The sequence below is a fragment of the Podarcis melisellensis genome (assembly GCF_964234715.1).
Source record: "Podarcis melisellensis genome assembly, chromosome: 6".
In the NCBI taxonomy this organism is placed as follows: Eukaryota; Metazoa; Chordata; class Lepidosauria; order Squamata; family Lacertidae; genus Podarcis; species Podarcis melisellensis.
The window spans coordinates 69,524,863-69,543,379 of record NC_138538.1 but is presented as its reverse complement, the minus strand read 5'-3'; the positions used below and the strand labels follow the sequence as shown (position 1 = coordinate 69,543,379).

The 18,517-nt window shown below is 42.3% G+C and overlaps 1 protein-coding gene and 1 long non-coding RNA gene across 28 annotated transcripts in view; one reads left to right on the top strand and one right to left on the bottom strand.

Moving 5' to 3' along the window:
- Positions 1 to 33: 33 nt before the first annotated feature.
- LOC309371537 overlaps positions 34 to 18,517 on the top strand; it is a 24,156-nt gene continuing 5,672 nt past the window's right edge. For 4 of the 27 annotated variants that reach the window (XR_014169149.1, XR_014169150.1, XR_014169151.1 and 1 more), the window contains exons 1-2: positions 97 to 211; positions 13,160 to 13,192. This is a non-coding gene — a long non-coding RNA (uncharacterized lncRNA). Of the gene's footprint in view, positions 212 to 1,030; positions 1,153 to 2,922; positions 3,104 to 9,069; positions 9,285 to 12,530; positions 12,642 to 13,159; positions 13,704 to 18,517 lie in introns of those variants that run through there. The other 23 variants (XR_014169138.1, XR_014169165.1, XR_014169139.1 and 20 more) reach the window with 23 other exon arrangements.
- The window catches only part of LOC309371466 (calcium-activated chloride channel regulator 1-like), a 24,184-nt gene continuing 12,807 nt past the window's right edge, over positions 7,141 to 18,517 (bottom strand). The window contains exons 8-14 of the mRNA XM_081914145.1: positions 18,162 to 18,339; positions 16,895 to 17,001; positions 13,797 to 14,027; positions 12,373 to 12,643; positions 11,611 to 11,775; positions 9,066 to 9,305; positions 7,141 to 8,377 (exon numbers count right to left, since the gene is read on the bottom strand). Coding sequence (XP_081770271.1) covers positions 7,863 to 8,377; positions 9,066 to 9,305; positions 11,611 to 11,775; positions 12,373 to 12,643; positions 13,797 to 14,027; positions 16,895 to 17,001; positions 18,162 to 18,339 — 1,707 coding nt within the window. The 3' untranslated portion in view covers positions 7,141 to 7,862. The remainder of the gene's footprint in view (positions 8,378 to 9,065; positions 9,306 to 11,610; positions 11,776 to 12,372; positions 12,644 to 13,796; positions 14,028 to 16,894; positions 17,002 to 18,161; positions 18,340 to 18,517) is intronic.

Genomic DNA, 18,517 nt, shown 5'->3' with positions numbered 1-18,517 from the left:
GGCATCTGATTGGGCGGGAGGAGCGCGGGGTGGGCGGGATCGAGGGGAAAGGAGGCGCGAGACGGGGGTTAAGCGCCGCCCCCAGATCCGCCCCTTAAAAGGGAGGCTTCGCGAGGAGAAGGCGAAGGAGCGGTTGTTGCTCCCTAAGGGAGGAAGCGGCTTTTTTCGTCGCTGGCACGGGAGCGTTCATTTCGCTCGTTCTACGTTTCGGGTGAGTTGTGTCTGAAGGGGAAACGACAAGGAACTTATTTTCTTCTCAGTGTTAGAAACTGAAATATGAAATGGCACCTCAAACAGGCGCCAGAACGGAATGTCTAGGCGCGCTTTTTTAATAGCAAGAATACAAAGCTGAATAAGATTTGAAATATTTGTGTATTTTATTGGTGTTGCTGTATTTGAAATGAAAACTTAATAAAAAGCATTTAAAAAAAGACTACAAAGCTGAAAATGAACGAACTGCAGCTAAAATATTACTGTACAGTATGTTCATTTTCCACAGTGTCTAGTTCTTCCCCTGCCCACCCCGCTACTCACAGAGTAGCTGGAGGTAGGGAGACAGAAAATGTCCCCTTTTCCTTCCACTCTGCGGACAAGCCCTGGATTATCCCTACACCCCCTTTCCTTCATAAAAAATATCATTTTTGGCACCACAGTTAACACATAATAAAGACCTATACAGCTGGTGGCAGTGTCCAGTTTGCAAACCTAAGACTTAAAGGTCCTTCAGTGATCCCAATTTATTTAGATTTTAAGCATCCCCGTGAAGGTCTGAGGTAGAGAACACTTTAACATGCACTACCTAAACTATCATAACTCACTGACTAGTATATTTCAGATTAAAAGCACACTATACATTAAAAGTACATCAAACAAGGCAACTAAAACCGAAACAAAACATTTTGGGTTGAAAAGCAAAAAGAAAGTTTTTCAGGTCCCCAATCCATGCATATTTTACTTGGGAGGAAGCCCCATTGAACTTGGATGGAATTTATTTCTGAGTAACGGTGGCCATTTTAATCTGAAATCTTAGGTACAGTACAGGGCCCAGAGCTCAGAAACGCCTCGTGAAACACGACCAGAACAATGGGAGTTTCGAACGCTGTGTGTGATTGAGTTGAATTAGAGGCACATTAAGGTGTGTGCTTTGAGAAGGTATGAGTTAATATTTAATTATCCCTTTTTTGTCCTTTCAGGCTGTGACACTTGGTGGTTTAAATGTTTGACAGTTTTCTTTAGTTCTTTTCAACGCCTGCACATAGTGCATGTGACATCACACACACTATGTGCAGGTATGTGCGTGTAACATCACACATCTGCGTGGCAGCGGCGGGCACCCACAATCCTGAGGGTGAGATGGCACCCCTGAAATACAGTATATAAATGCAATAAAATAGATGGATAATCGCTGGAAGATTTCGCTGCACATTATTCAGCCATTTACCCATCTTGGTCCATTAAATAAAGCATGGCTTTAGAAGCTGATCTTAGGCTGCAATTCTAAATGAATTTACAAAGAAGTACCGTAAGCCTTGGGACGCAGGTGGCGCTGTGGGTTAAAGCCTCAGCACCTAGGACTTGCCGATCGAAAGGTCGGTGGTTCGAATCCCTGCGGCGGGGTGCCCTCCCGCTGCTCGGTCCCAGCGCCTGCCAACCTAGCAGTTCGAAAGCACCTCTGGGTGCAAGTAGATAAATAGGGACCGCTTACCAGCGGGAAGGTAAACGGCGTTTCCGTGTGCGGCTCTGGCTCGCCAGAGCAGCGATGTCACGCTGGCCACGTGACCCGGAAGTGTCTCCGGACAGCGCTGGCCCCTGGCCTCTTAAGTGAGATGGGCGCACAACCCCAGAGTCTGTCAACACTGGCCCGTACGGGCAGGGGTACCTTTACCTTTACCTTTACCGTAAGCCTTACTCAACACAGAGGGACTTCTGATAAAGCATACATAGGATCACACCACACAGTATTTCTGTGTGCTTTGTGAGTCCACTAGATGTCAGTATAATAAAACCTATTTACTTAACACTTTTGTTGGGGTGGGGCAAGTTGCATTTGCACAATGTTCCAGCACTATGTGTCAGTTTCACCTGAAATAAAGAGATTATCTGGATTGCAGCATCACAGTGGTCAAAACTTTTCCCCAAAGATAGTAGTGAACATCCAGATTTTCTAGTTTGGTGATCTATGTATGAGACATGATGTCAACAGATCCATTAAGTAAATTTGCTGCCCCCCACCTTGCCTTCTGCTCAATTTACTATGTCAGTGATTTTCAACCAGTGTGCCGTGGCACCCTGGGGTGCCTTGAATGATAGTCAGGGGTGCTGCGGGCAACTCTGGCCTCTGTCCCTCTTTCCTTCCCTCCCTCCTCTGATGCCCTCTTGCATGTCTGTGTACCAAAGACTTGCACAGTTGTTTGTTGCAGCAGCCCTGGCTACAAGTTCCCCAGGCGAATGGTGCCTCGGGGGCTGACCAGGGTGTGCTTCCCAGGCCCCTTTGGGGCAGTGTGAGGAGGTACCTCTCTTTGGAGCAAGGGGGCAGCTCAGAGACCAGTGGCTGCCCAGAGGATTCCCAAGGAGAGGGGAGAGGAGTTATACTTGGAAAGTCCTGCAGTGCCCCCTTGTGTTGGCACCCAGTGTAGCGAAACGAGTTCCATTGCAAAAATCTGTCTCTGATGGAATGAAAGGCACTGCACTCACCTAGATGAGGAAAGTTGAACAAATAAAAGTTGGGCAAGAGGAAATGAGGGCCTCCCTTGGGACACACCAAGGGTTAAAGCATGTCTGCCACTGTATAGCAATCCAGTTTAGCAATATGTGAATGGAGACATGGCAGTTGTGGTATGTAGAGCCGTAAGAGCCATAAGTGTGGCCATAAGCACACACACACAAAAAACAACCCCCTTTTTATACTTTATAATTCTAAAGGGTTTATGGCAGGAGTTGCTAACCTGTGGCCCTCCAGATGTAATTGGACTCCAACTCCCATTGACACTGCTATCTAGGCCTGATGGGAGTTGAAGTCCAACAACAGTTCTAGTTACAGGTAGGTAGCTGTGTTGGTCTGCCGTAGTCTAAACAAAATAAAAAAATTCAATCCAATAGCACCTTAGAGACCAACTAAGTTTGTTATTGGTATGAGCTTTCGTGTGCAGGCACACTTCTTCAGATACACTGAAACAGAAGTCCAACAACAGGTTAGCCAACCCTGCTTAATAATAATAATAATAATAATAATAATAATAATAATAATAATAATTTATTATTTATACCCCACCCATCTGGCTGGGTTTCCCCAGCCACTCTGGGCGGCTCCCAACCAAATATTAAAAACACAATACACAATGGCTTTTTACTGTTTGTAATCTGCTCCTGTGGGCTGTGAATTTTTGCTGTTATTGATTTGATTTGATTTGTTCTCTGTTGCTTGATTTTGTTGGATTTTTATAGTTGAGTTTTATTTTAACATTTTATTGTAAGATGCCCAGAGACCTCTGATCATAGGGTATCATATATATCATTAACGACAATCTTGTTTTTCATTGATAAACCACCATGTTATGTACATAGGCAGTCTTTCATTTAAACACTGACCAGATGCAGAAGAGTTTCACTTCAGCAGGGTTGATGCAACCTGTGTCTTCAGACTATCATTTGGTTATGATTATTTAGATGTCACAGTGTCCAAATATAATTTTCTAGGATTCCACTACATTCCAGTTAAGGATATTTGGTTCAGTTCAGTGCCTTTATATGAAAATGAACATGGTCAGACTGGGGAGAGAATAACAACTGTTGAACACAAACAAAATTATATCTGAGTAAATATGAATAGGATTGTACTATAGAATAGGTATCATTTTTTCCAGATCTGAACATTGCATCAATTGTAGGTGTGTGAGCTTAGATACATCTACAATTGATGCAATGTTCAGATCTGGAAAAAATGATACCTATTCTATAGTACAATCCTATTCATATTTACTCAGATATAATTTTGTTTGTATTCAACAGTTGTTATTCTCTCCCTGGGCATCAGTGAACTAAAATGGACAGGAATGGGCGAATTCAGTTCGGATGACCATCATATCTACTACTGTGGGCAAGAAACCCACAAAAGAAATGGAGTGGCCCTCATAGTCAACAAAAGAGTGGTGAAAGCTGTACTGGGATGCAATCTCAAAAATGATAGAATGATCTCGATATGAATCCAAAGCAGACCTTTTAACATCACAGTAATCCAAGTTTATGCACCAACTACTGGTACTGAAGAAACTGAAATTGACCAATTCTATGAAGACTTACAACACCTTATAGAAGTGCCACCAAAGTAGGATGTTCTTCTCATTATAGGGGATTGGAGTGCTAAAGTAGGGAATCAAGAGATAAAAGGAACAACTGGCAAGTTTGGCCTTGGAGATCAAAACGAAGCAGGGCAAAGGCTAATAGAGTTCTGTCAAGAGAACAAGCTGGTCACCACAAACACTCTTTTCCAACAACACAAGAGATGACTCTACACATGGACATCAGCAGATGGGCAGCATCAAAATCAGATTGATTATATTCTCTGCAGCCAAAGATGGAGAAGCTCTATACAGTCAGCAAAAACAAGACCTGGAGCTGACTGTGGCTCAGATCACCAGCTTCTTATAGCAAAATTCAAGCTTAAACTGAAGAAAGTAGGAAAAACCACTGGGCCGGTAAGATACAATCTAAGTCAAATCCCTTATGAATACACAGTGGAAGTGAGGAACAGGTTTAAGGATTTAGATTTGGTGGACAGAGTGCCTGAAGAACTATGGATGGAGGCTCGCAACATTATACAGGAGGCAGCAACAAAAACCATCCCAATGAAAAGGAAATGCAAGAAAGCAAAGTGGCTGTCCAACGAGGCCTTACAAATAGCGGGGGAGAGAAGACAAGCAAAATGCAAGGGAGATAGAGAAAGATACAGGAAATTGAATGCAGATTTCCAAAAAATAGCAAGGAAAGACAAGAAGGCCTTCTTAAACGAGCAATGCAAAGAAATAGAGGAAAACAACAGAATGGGAAGAACCAGAGATCTGTTCAAGAAAATTGAAGATCTGAAAGGAACATTTCGTTCAAAGATTACCATAATAAAGGACAAAAGTGGTAAGGACCTAACAGAAGCAGAAGACATCAAGAAGAGATGGCAAGAATACACAGAGGAATTAAAGCAGAAAGATATGGATGGCTCGTACACCCCAGGTAGTGTGGTTGCTGACCTTGAGCCAGACATCCTGGAGAGTGAAGTCAAATGGGCCTTAGAAAGCACTGCAAATAACAAGGCCAGTGGAAGTGATGGTATCCCAGCTGAACTATTTAAAATTTTAAAAGATGATGCGGTTAAGGTGCTACACTCAATATGCCAGCAAGTTTGGAAAACTCAGCAGTGGCCAGAGGATTGGAGAAGATCAGTCTACATCCCAATCCCAAAGAAGGGCAGTGCTAAAGAATGCTCCAACTATCGCACAATTGCACTCATTTCACACACTAGCAAGGTTATGCTTAAAATTCTACAAGGAAGGCTCAAGCAGTATGTGGACCAAGAACTCTCAGAAGTGCAAGCTGGATTTAGAAAAGGCAGAGGAACCAGAGACCAAATTGCAAACATGCGCTGGATTATGGAGAAAGCTAGAGAGTTCCATAAATACATCTACTTCTGCTTCATTGACTATGCAAAAGCCTTTGACTGTGTCGACCACAGCAAACTATGGCAAGTTCTTAAAGAAATGGGAGTGCCTGATCACCTCATCTGTCTCCTGAGAAATCTCTATGTGGGACAAGAAGCTACAGTTAGAACTGGATATGGAACAACTGATTGGTTCAAAATTGGGAAAGGAGTACGACAAGGCTGTATTTTGTCTCCCTGCATATTTAACTTATATGCAGAATTCATGCGAAAGGCTGGGCTGGATGAATCCCTAGCCAGAATTAAAATAGCCGGAAGAAATATCAACAACGTCAGATATGCAGATGACACAACCTTGATGGCAGAAAGTGAGGAGGAATTAAATAACCTTTTATTGAGGGTGAAAGAGGGAAGCGCAAAATATGGTCTGAAGCTCAACATCAAAAAAATGAAGATCATGGCCACTGGGCCCATCACCTCCTGGCAAATAGAAGTGGAAGAAATGGAGGCAGTGAAAGATTTTACTTTCTTGGGCTCCATGATCACTGCAGATGGTGACAGCAGCCGCGAAATTAAGAGACGCCTGCTCCTTGGAGAAAGGCGATGGCAAAGCTAGACAGCATCTTAAAAAGGCGAGACATCACCTTACCAACAAAGGTCCGTACAGTAAAAGCTATGGTTTTCCCAGTAGTGATGTATGGAAGTGAGAGCTGGACCTTAAAGAAGGCTAATCGCTGAAGAATTGATGCTTTTGAATTATGGTGCTGGAGGAGACTCTTGAGAGTCCCATAGACTGCAAGAAGAGCAAACGTATCCATTCTTAAAGAAATCGGCCCTGAGTGCTCACTGGAAGGACAGATCGTGAAGCTGAGGCTCCAATACTTTGGCCACCTCATGAGAAGAGAAGACTCCCTGGAAAAGACCTTGACGCTGGGAAAGATGGAGGGCACAAGGAGAAGGGGACGACAGAGGACGAGATGGTTGGATAGTGTCTTCGAAGCTACCAGCATGAGTTTGACTAAACTGCGGGAGGCAGTGGAAGACAGAAGTGCCTGGCGTGCTCTGGTCCATGGGGTCACAAAGAGTCGGACACGACTAAACGACTAAACAACAACAACAAGAGCTTAGATAAGGTGATACTGAAACTTTAGAGGAGAACATTACGATTCTAAAATCCTTAACTGGCAGTTTTGGTAACCAGGTGGTTGATTTCTTTTTTGAAACCAATAAGATCCGGCCCTGGTGGAGTTCTTCATGTCAGCCGTGTAGCATGAGCCCCTCCGTTAGCACCTCTTCAAATCAACCTACCCAGTTGAAGTTAAGATATTATTTCTCATGTCTTTCGGCTACTGGACTTGTATATGTGAGATGGCTGCTTAGGACATGACATGGGAGAGGGGGAGTCCGTAGCACGGTATCCTAATCATGGGGACGGTGGACCACTTTTCTTTTCTTTCCTTTAATCAGAAAACATAAATAAAATTGTTCCAGTCTTCTCCATGGAATCTTCTTCTTTAATAATTTTTCACCATTCTCCCCATATCAGTTTGTGCACTGCTGTCAAAAAGTAAGAAGGCAATACAACTTTTATAGTGCATTTTTATAGGTGAATCAGGGATTCTAATCTATTTTAAGCTGTAATCACTAACCTGGGAGTAAGTCTTATTGAACACAGATGTGTTTATTTTCATCTATGAAATGTTACAGGATATGGACATACAATAATAATATAATTTAGCTTTCATTGTTTACAATAGATAATATTAATCTATTATTCAAGCTGTGTATGTATACATTACCATTTAGAATTTTTGGAAACCGTGAAATAGACCATAATCAGATACAGAAGGAGTTCCATTTAAAATCATGTAACTAATTATATAATTGCACAATGGAGAAAAAGGAATATACTCTCTTTCTCCATTGTATAATTTAGGATATCTGACTTCTAAAAGTTAATATATAATTATTACATTCCAGTCTCAGAAGTTCTAGGGCTTCGGTGTCTTCACTTAAATAAAGCATACTGTTAGACTTGCAAATGCACAAACAATAACTGCAGAAGTACATACTATTATCACAAGTGTTAGGAATAGAATTACACATTAGAAGGAGTGGTATAAATGTTGTTTGGACTAGGAGTAGCTCCAAGTAATGGAGAAACAATCATAACTGTCCTTGCTGTATTAGATGCTTCTCCAACATTGTAGTTGTATTACATTCCAGTCTGGGGACTTCTGTTTCTTCGCTTATGTACAATGCAGATGGTTATACTTACAATAACACAAATAATGATCACAGAAGCACATACAATGATCACAATTTTGGTTGTGTCATTTATCACACTGTTCTCAGGATCATTAGCACCAGTGGGTTTCACATTAGAGGAAGTTGTGTGAGCAGTGGTAGTGTTTGGACTAATGGCAGTGCTTAGCAGTGTGGAAGTGCCAGTTGAAGAAGTGGGAGTAGCCGGCAATGTGGAAAAAACCACAACTGCTCTTGCCGCATTAGATGGTTTTCCTTTGTTGTTGCTGCCATCAATGGCACGAATGGCAAAGTAGATGGAGGAGCCATTTTCTTTTGTTAAGTTTTCTGACTTGTACTGAAAAGATTGTTTGACCCCAGCGACTTCCACTGTCAGTCCAGTAGTGTTCACAGAAGTGGCACTATCAAAACTTGCATCTCTTAATTCCAAGGGATTTTCACTCATTTTTATTTCATACTGTTCAGCTGCAAAATAAAGGACACACAACAGACACGCGTTAGATGTACATCTTCAAACATGGATCAAGGAAACAGTGACAAGCCTATCAGTGCATAACTTCCTATCCTCCAGGAACCCTAAGCATATTGCATACCAGCCATTGCATCGTTGTGTGTTGCAGAAGACTGGAAAATATTCCAGGGCACATGCTGGTTTACATGGCCACCATGTCAAAGTTGTTAAGATCATTCCATGCTAATTTAAAAGCATGGTATTTGTCAGGAGTGTCCAAAACCATTTTTGGTCCAGGGGGACATTTAGAAATCTAAGCACTGTTACAGGCATCGAAAACAACTCATTCCACAGAAGAAAAACTAATGTGGCTCTACCTGCCTGCCCCCACAACACAGGAAAAACAGCTACACCTCCAAACAAATAAAGCATATTCTATACCTAGGAATCCTTCTGGACTAAAACAAAGCAATGTCTGTGTTCAAACCATACAGTCAAACACTTGATTTGGCCCAAAGAATCTTGGGAACAGTAGTTTGTTAAGAATGCTAGAACTGCAGTCTTCCCAGAGCAACGGTGTCATGCTATTCTAGCATATTAAAGGGAGATTAATTCTGGTATAAACCCCTCCTTTGCCATATTTAAATATATATCTAAGCAAGGGAGTCATAGTGGTTGATTAAAACAGGATTCCACACTTACCTTGTCCTACATCATAGTCATTCCCAGGAGCTGTCCATGACAAAAGGAATTCATCCTCATCGGCAGCTAGCTCCACCTCAAGGTCAGTGATTTGACAGGGTGGAAAGACATCTGAGGGATTACTAGGAACTCCTGATACCACAAAAGAACCACCAGATGCAACTCTGCTGAAACTTCCTAGGTTTGCTTGGATTTCATCCTCAGTAGCTTCAGGTCTTGGTGAGTTCATTTTTATTTCACCTTCCAAAGAAAGAAAGAAAAATTGTGTCATAAGATGTAACTAGAATCTCTGCAAACGTTCTCAGTATTCTGAAAGTCTGTCTGATTTATTTCCCTGTGTCCAAACACAAAATGAAGACAAGGCATGTATAGGTGGTGATGGGATATCCATCTTCAAATATCTGAAGGGCTATCACATGGAAGATAGAGCAAGCTTGTTTTCTGCTGCTCCAGAAGGTAGGGCCCAAAACAATGGATTCAAACTACAAGAAAGGGGATTCCAACTGAACATCAGGAAGAACATCCTGGTGGTGAGAGGTGATCAACAGTGGAACGGAACACCTCAGAATGTGGTAGACTCTATGCTAATCCACACTTCTGTTTGATCCAAGGTTCATTCTGTTTGTCCAGTGCCTTCTCGGCACAAGTCCAAGAGGATTTTATTTTGTCCAGCCATGTTCCCTGTGAAAAAACATGGTTTACTGCTGAATTGAAATAAACATCAATTTTCTGCAGATTGGGACAAACTGAAGAAATACCAGGATGAACCCTCTCTGCATTAGAGGTTTTTAAGCAGAGGTGGATGGCCATTTGTCAGAGATTCTTTGGCTATGATTCCTGAATGACCTTTCAGGTCCCTTCCAACTCTACAATTTTATGATTTGTTATTAATCTGCAGTAGATACCTATTTTTCGCTATATAGCCAGCCTTATCTTCTCTTGTCCCCTCATTTGGTTTACAGTATTTCTATGCAGAGGATACCCAGCTCTATACTACCAGTCACAATTTCAGTTCTTGACAAGCTTAACAGGTATCTCTTCATGGCTGTCAATAAATCACTAAAATTCAGTATGCAGAAAACTATAGTACTTGTGTTTCTTCTAAAACATTTTCACTATCCCAACTTGATGCTCTGTAATTCAGTCTACTGAGCAATTCTGCTGTAGTTCCCTCAAATCTGTACTCTTATTAACTTGCCAGTCTTTCTCCACAACAGTTTTATGTTCCACCAACTCTTAACTGCCAGTTTTGCAAAACTGCTTCTTATTTCTAAAATTTTGACAATATTCTTCTACTTGGTTTTCCTACTTCTTTTCAATTTTTTTTGCATGTCTTAAACTCTTCCTTCCAGTAGCACCTTAAAGACCAACTAAGTTAGTTCTTGGTATGAGCTTTCATGTGCATGCACACTTCTTCAGATACACTGAAACAGAAGTTACCAGACCCTTCTATATAGCTATATAACTTCTGTTTCAGTGTATCTGAAGAAGGTGCTACTGGAAGGAATTTTTTTTGTTTTGACTATGGCAGACCAACACGGCTACCTATCTGTAACTTAAACTCTTCTGTGACAGTTGGGGTATGTGTGGGGTTTTTTGTGTGAGTGTAGATGCATTGTAGGTATTTTCCAGAAGAAGGATGCCAGACTAATATTTTAAAGCCTAAAAACTTAGGGAAATTTTCCATTGATTCCCAACATATTCAGCGAGGAGTGGCCCAGCTTGCTTCACCACCTGAGGGGCATTCTGCAAGTTCATCTTCTCTGCCCCAGGGTGGGGAAGATGAGTGGCAACATTGTGTGCAAGAACGCCCCCTTCTTGCCAAACCTTGAGAATCAGGATGTTCTACTAACGCGGCCACTTCAGGAGCAGGGAAGATGAGCAACAATGCCACTTGCCAGAATACTTCCCTCTTGCTGTCAGTGGGACATTCCAATGGTGACAGAAGCAGTGGCATGGGTGGGACACTGCCTCTTGTGTTTCTACTACCTGTGGCAGGTGCTTCACCCTGCCTCATTGTTGAGCCGGCTCTGCATTCAATCAACAAGTAGAATAGACTGTGTCAGAGTTGTAAAAGGTAATGGACCCCTGGACGGTTAGGTCCCGTCAAAGGTGACAATGGGGTGTGGTGCTCATCTCGCTTCAGGCTGAGAGAGCCAGTGTTTGTCCACAGACAGCTTTCTGGGTCATGTGGCCAGCATGACTAAACCGCTTCTGGTGCAATGGAACACCGTGACGAAAACCAGAGTGCACGGAAACTCCATTTACCTTCCCACCTCAGCAGTACCTATTTATCTACTTGCACTGGTATGCTTTCAAACTGCTAGGTTGGCAGAAGCTGGGACAGGGCAACGAGAGCTCACCACTGTTGCGCTGGTGTCAGAGATGTGTACTCGATATCTGTATTAAATCTAAAATCTGCATAAGGTTGACAGTGGGGAGGGGAATGGCAGGGAAAGGTTTTCATTTCTCTCGAGATACCCATACTTTGAGAACTCTAGAGATACATATTACTAGTAAATGCTTTTTCATAATGAATCCTTACCATTTTCCACAAAACCTGGTATATAGAGTGCTTGACTCTGTCTACGGACCAATCTGACAGTCTTGTCTCTCCCTTGGACACGCACTTTTAAGTTGTATCTACCATTCTGTGTGAATGATGTGAAATACCTTGAGTAGATTCCATCATACTTGAGTATATCAGCACCTGAGAACATAAATATTAATACTTAACATCCAAAGCAAACCTCTCACTTGTGGTCATTATAAACCCTACATAACACATGCAAGAGATGTTTATTTCATAGTAACTGCTCCTGTTTTCATGAAATAGAAAATGTCTGACTTAATGTGATAGTATGGAATCATACGGGACTGGTTAATATCTGTACAACACAAGCCAGCACAACTCATGACCTACCAAACCAAACATAATACAATAACATTTATTAGAACTTGCTGCATACTCCATTTTCTGCAGTCACAGTCAGCAAAATCAGGAGATTTATCAAGCTTGTGCTGGGTGCCACTAAGAGTCCCACCTTTCCCCATATGAACCTGTCCACACCCTGGAATCATCACCTGAAGCCTTTCTCTGTGTGCTGTCTCTGAGGGCTGGGTATGAGAGAGCAGGCCTTCTTTGCAGTAGACTCCAAATGGGGATATTGGCTCAATGCATCTGAGGGAGCACACATGGCTGGTTTTGAAAATATCTAAGAGGCCTTGGAGGCCACTATGTCAAATTAGACAAGACTGGTTGTCAGTGGGAAGAAAAAACAAAATGCATGCTGCAATAATTACTTACCTGAACCATAGTCATAAAGCTCAAGCTCTTCAGTTTTTCCTTTCTCATCTTCAACTATGGCTGTGACATTTGCACCAATAACAGGTAAGAAACCTTGACTGATTTCTGCATATATGACCATTGCATTAGGAAATTTATTGGTATCTTGATTCATATAGGGCTTCACAAGAACTGGAGGCACAGATATGGATGCTGGTCGACTGGTTACCGTTATTGATATGATTTGCTCTTTTGAATGTGTATTCTGAAATGAATATTCCCAGTCTCCCACCTGCAGATCAAGTGTTGAAATACAGAAGAATATTCAATATACAATATCTAAGTAATTTGGAGAAATACATTTGCTTTTCCTTTGGTTGTTGTGTTTTCATAAAGATGGTACAGTACTGTATGTCTTTTATGAAAAATGTACCAAGAAAAATGGGGACTGGCAGCAGTGTCATCCTGTGCGCAGGATGAACTAGGAAATGAAAACACTGAGACAATTCAAACCAGGATTTTGGCAGACGCCCATTGGCAATATGGATTTTATGGGAAAGGTTTTTTGTTCCCCAGAACATGTGACTATAAAAACAGTTTCTGCTCAATACCAAGGCAGAGAGGGCAGTATGGGATGGAGAAGCCAATGGTGGAAAAGACCAAGTGGACCTGATAAGACCAATTCCAAGAAGGCCAATTGGAAGAAACCAACTGGGAATGGATTACAATGCCGAGAAGACTTAAACAGCAGAAATCCAAAGAGGCAACACATGTCAGCAAGCCTCACCCTTTTCCCTTTTTGTTACAGGATCTCTACCTGAGGACCTTGGTATGCATGTGCGTGAGTATACTCCATTTGCTGTGTGTTTGAATTTAGCACTCTAAAAATAAGCCCTTGAGGGGTAGAAGAGGGAAGTGGGCCTTGAAGTTTTATTTAGAAAAAATACACCTTAGCTACCAAAACATGGGCAAATGATATTCTAGATATCTCATGTGGGCAGGAGCAGGGAAGTGTCCTCAGTTCCCAAATGAGCATTAGGATCAGGGAGCCAAGAAGGAAGCTTGTGCAACTTCCCAGTGAGATTCAACTTCAGCAAAGCTGGCACAGATTCGAGTGGCAGCTGTGAAGGGGCCTTAACACACTTCATGAACCATTTTAGAGCTTTGGACTTTGCAGACACAACCCTCTTAATCATATTTTGTGGGTGGGGAAAATGCTAATTTGGAATATTGAAGGTCTTTAAGACCATTTCAAAATCCTACATAGAAACGGTTCTTCCACACTTGCATAATCTATCATGCTACTTTACCTGTAATGGCACAACCCTTTAATAGCACAGCTGTAGTTCCATAAAGCTCTACAAGACAGACATTTCCATATTTTCTATGTGGAGAAGGCACACTAGTAATTGCAGGGTTAGATGCACAGAGAGCTGGGGTTTTACCTCTGCAGTTCCACTAATACTGAGTCGAGCTGTTCGGACATTTGTATTATCAATGACAAAGTTGTTGGCGCTGTACTTCTTTCGTTTGGGATCTATCAGAATAATTCCTGGTGGATATATGCTTGTGCTCCATGTAACGACGAAGAAAGTGTCATTTCCCACTGTTTTATCAATTGTTACAATACCATCAAACCACCTTCCGGAACCGACGCTATGACTTTTACTTTCAAGCTGTTGGTATTAAAACAAACAAACAAAACGTTAAGTATTATGGTTAATGGTAAAAAGGTAAAGGAGCCCTGGATGATTAAGTCCATTCAAAGGCAACTATGGGGTGCGACACTCATCATGCTTTTCAGGCCAAGGAATAATAATAAAAAGAATTAATAATTAATAGTAATTTATTATTTCTACCCTGCTCATCTGGCTGGGTTTCCCCAGCCACTCTGGGCGGCTTCCAACAAGAGATTAAAAAAACATTAAAACATCAGTCAATAAAAACTTCCCTAAACAGGGTTGCCTTCAGATGTCTTCTAAACATCAGATAGTTGTTTATTTCTTTGACATCTGATGGGAGGGCATTCCACAGGGCACGCGCCACTACTGAGAAGGCCCTCTGCCTGGTTCCCTGTAACTTAGCTTCTCAGAACCAAGGCCCTCAGCGCTGGACCTCAGTGTCCGGACAGACCAATGGGGGTGAAGACACTCCTTCAGGGAGCTGACATTTGTCCACAGACAGCTTTCCCAGTCATGTGGCCAGCATGACTAAACTGCTTTTGGCGCAACGGAACACCATGATGAATGCCAGAGTGCACAGAAATGCCGTTTACCTTCCTGCCACAGTGGTACCTATTTACTTGCATTGGTATGCTTTTTAACTGCTAGGCTGGCAGAAGCTGGGACAGAGCAACGGAAGCTTGCCCTGTTACGCGGAATTTGAACTGCTGACCTTCCGATCGGTTTGCCCAAGAGGCACGGTGGTTTAGACCACAGCGCCACCCGCGTCCCGCCATTACCTTTAAGCATTATACTATAGCAGGAAAATAGTATGAACTTAATATGCCAGCCAATCTTTGAAACTGGCACTTTGTGCTTTACCTTCAAGCTGGTGTGTATTAGGTAAGCTGATATACCTGGCAAGTTTTATAAACTGAATACATACATACATATTTTAAATAGGGTGGGTTGCTCACAGCCCCCCAAGTCTCAGCCCCTGATAGGGTCCAGCGCAGCCAGAGTGGGCAGTGCCAGCTATCCCATCCCCCAGCCGCACCAGAAGATGGCAGCCCCCTGCACTCACCTTGCCCGCAACATGCAGCAATAGCTGCCCACCTGGACTCCCAGGTAAGCAGATGTTTTATTTCAAAAACAGTAAAGAAGTCAGGGCCAGTACATTGCCTAGAAGGTGGAAGGTGAATTCATAGTGGATAGTCGTACTGAACAAAAAGTACATAATAAAGAGGCATTAGTGGCGCTGTGGGTTAAAGCCTCAGCGCCTAGGACTTGCCGATCAAAAGGTCGGCGGTTCGAATCCCTGCGGCGGGGTGCCCTCCCGCTGCTCGGTCCCAGCGCCTGCCAACCTAGCAGTTCGAAAGCACCTCCGGGTGCAAGTAGATAAATAGGGACCGCTTACCAGCGGGAAGGTAAACGGCGTTTCCGTGTGCGGCTCTGGCTCGCCAGAGCAGCGATGTCACGCTGGCCACGTGACCTGGAAGTGTCTCCGGACAGCGCTGGCTCCTGGCCTCTTAAGTGAGATGGGCGCACAACCCCAGAGTCTGTCAAGACTGGCCCGTACGGGCAGGGGTAACTTTACCTTAATAAAAATGCTGGTACAGCCACAAGGAGATTTCCCATGTACCATGCAGATCATGGTTTGTGCAACAGGGATAAACTGATATCCTGCAGTGTTTCATTGTTAAAAACATGGAGGAAATGTAGATAAGCAGCTACAGCTAAACAGGTAGGAACCATTGCAACTCCATCTCAGCAACCCTCCCCATACATAAGCTATGGCATGCTTAAGCTACTCCATGCAGATACCATAATTGTTTTTTCTCCACCAAATATATTTATTGCAATTGTTTATGGATTTTTATTGGTTGTTTGCTGCCTTGGAAGTTTTCAACTGATAGACAGATACAAAAATTCAGTGCAAAAGCAATAACCGCCCTGTGCTCTTCAGATGAAGGGTGGTATATAAATTTCAATAATAACATTTTGATGATGTCTTTGAATTCAACACAAAGCTATGTTATTAGCAAGCTATCTGAAAACAGCAATGAGTAAAAAAACAACAAACTAGGACAAATCCAATCAATGATAAGAAACAAGAGGTTGAAACTGGAAGACACAAATCTAATTCCATAGACCAGGGGTAGGGAAAGTTTGCTCCCAGATATTGATGAACTGCACTTCCAATCAACCCCGGCAAGCATGGCTCAAGGCATGATTGGAGTTGTATTTCAATAGCATCTGGAGGACCAAAGGATCACCACACCTGCCACAGAGGAAGAGAAGTAAACAAGAATTCACCTGGACAGGAGATACTACCAGCTTTGTCTCCATGCATGGACCTGGCAAGCAAAACAGTTGTAGAAGCAGCTCCAGGGGAGTTTGCACTCCATACTCAGGCTTGAGGATGGCCTGGCTAGGGTATTACTAATTTGTGGGCTCCTACTGGTTGGGGGTATGGCCAAATTAGCCCCAACTTGCATATGGGTTTGAATTAGGGATTTCCTACCTTCACCCCCTGGGGAAGCAGGGTCAGTTGCCTCCCTACTTGCCCTCTAGGTGTAGCCCATGGAAAGGGGGATAGGAGACTCAGCTGTGCCCTATTTTACAAAGGTGGGAGAATGGTTGCTCTTTGTACTGGACCTGTACATTTTGAAATGTTTCAGTTCTGCCAAAATCTGCCTCTGCAATTAGCCTTTCTCTGCAAATTCTACCTGGGTCTTGCTCTGTACAATAAGAGCAAATCACAGGCTGTAGAGCTGATGTCACTCTCTGTTGTTTTCAATTTTTGTACAGTGCCTAGTAATTTTATGATAAGAATCATTACGATAGGCTACTGCTTGCACCCAAATCTTTGTAATCCAGACCTGAATCGATTGTTGACTGATATTTCCACTTCCTGAAGAAATTCCACTGAAAGCATCTATGAGGCCATTGGAATTCAAACTGTCCGTGGCAGAAAATGTCAAACCTCCTGAAATACAATTGGAATAATAATTAGAGTAATCTATTAGATGGGATAAAATGTATTACATTACTGTGCTGTGTCTTGTAGTAGCATATCCAGTATGGTTGCATAAGCACTGTTCTGAACGGTAGCTGCAGCTTTTTAATGTTAGGAACTGATAAGGATGGTGACAGGACTTCCAGGGCCCAGTGTGCTCCCCTACCTCTCGAGAGTCCCAGGTGGCAGGAGTGGTCAGTGTTCCTTATGCTGATTGCTTAGCAACAGTGATTAAGCATCCTTAGCAACAGAAGCTTGGCCTAATATTTGCCTCCATGTTTTGCTTTCTAACTTTATGGATTTCCAATTGACTTTTTTTTTTTTAAAAAAAAGTGAAAGCCAGGAGTTCAGGCACCCTTCTGACTTGGGCATGTATCATACCTGCACCCCATGTTGGTGTCCCTGGGAACTGTACACACCCAACAGCCCATTGCGGCACATATCTACAGATGGAACAGGATCTATGACTTTTGTGAGAACATAATTAGTTTCTCTTATACTGTGGTATGTATTAAAAAGAATCAGAAACCACTTTTTTCTCAGTTCCTCTAAATCAGATATTCACAACTGGCTAGCTGTTGAAAGATTACAATGAACTATAAAATTTGCAATCTTAGTTATGGATTATGATGAGTAGGTATTTAAACCATTTGGGGCAGAGGCCCATAGCTACAAATTTACATAAATTTGCACATGCTGATTTATATGTATAGAAGCAAATTTAGACTTCAAATGTCACAAAAGCAAGTCAACCAATCCAAATAATCTCATTCAGGTTCTTAAGTTACTTTGCACCCAACCCCAGATCACTCCAAACCAGTTAATTTTCAAACAGATCCTGCTCCAAATCAGTGCAGTTCTCATTCATTGCCCTGCACATCATTATCTAAATAAAGTCATCTTAAATAAATTCATTTCTGCAAATTAATAACCTATACCAACACCAGTCTCCTGATTCAATGTCCTTTAAATTCATCAACTAACACACATATTACTTGGCTCCCTGAGTGTAAATTAAAGGGGTTTTTTTGCTGCTGGATTGACCTTGTGATAAACTCCTTTTTGGAGACACCAACTGGCACCAAGTAGCACCAAAGAGTTAATGTAAGGCATTCTGGTTAATCACTTACCTGTCATATTTGCCAACGTTTCTAGTTCTTTTGCAGCGTTTGGTCCCAAAGCAATTGTGTGAATTATGGACCCACTATTTCGAACTTTGTCAAAGCAGGAGCTTATACCGCCATCTTCTCCATCTGTCAAGAGCACGATTTCACAGCCTTTGGTATTTGGATACTTTTTTAAAAACACCTGTATGAAGAAGAGGATTTAAAATTTTAGCAGCAACTAGTAATGTAGAAGCAATGGGACACTTTGTGCTTAAAGTGTAAGAGAAACTTGCTGCAAAACCTCTTCAAGTGTGTTGTGTTGCATTGTAGATGAGTGACAAAAGTGTGGACTAATTTTCTATCTGTGACAAAAGTAGACT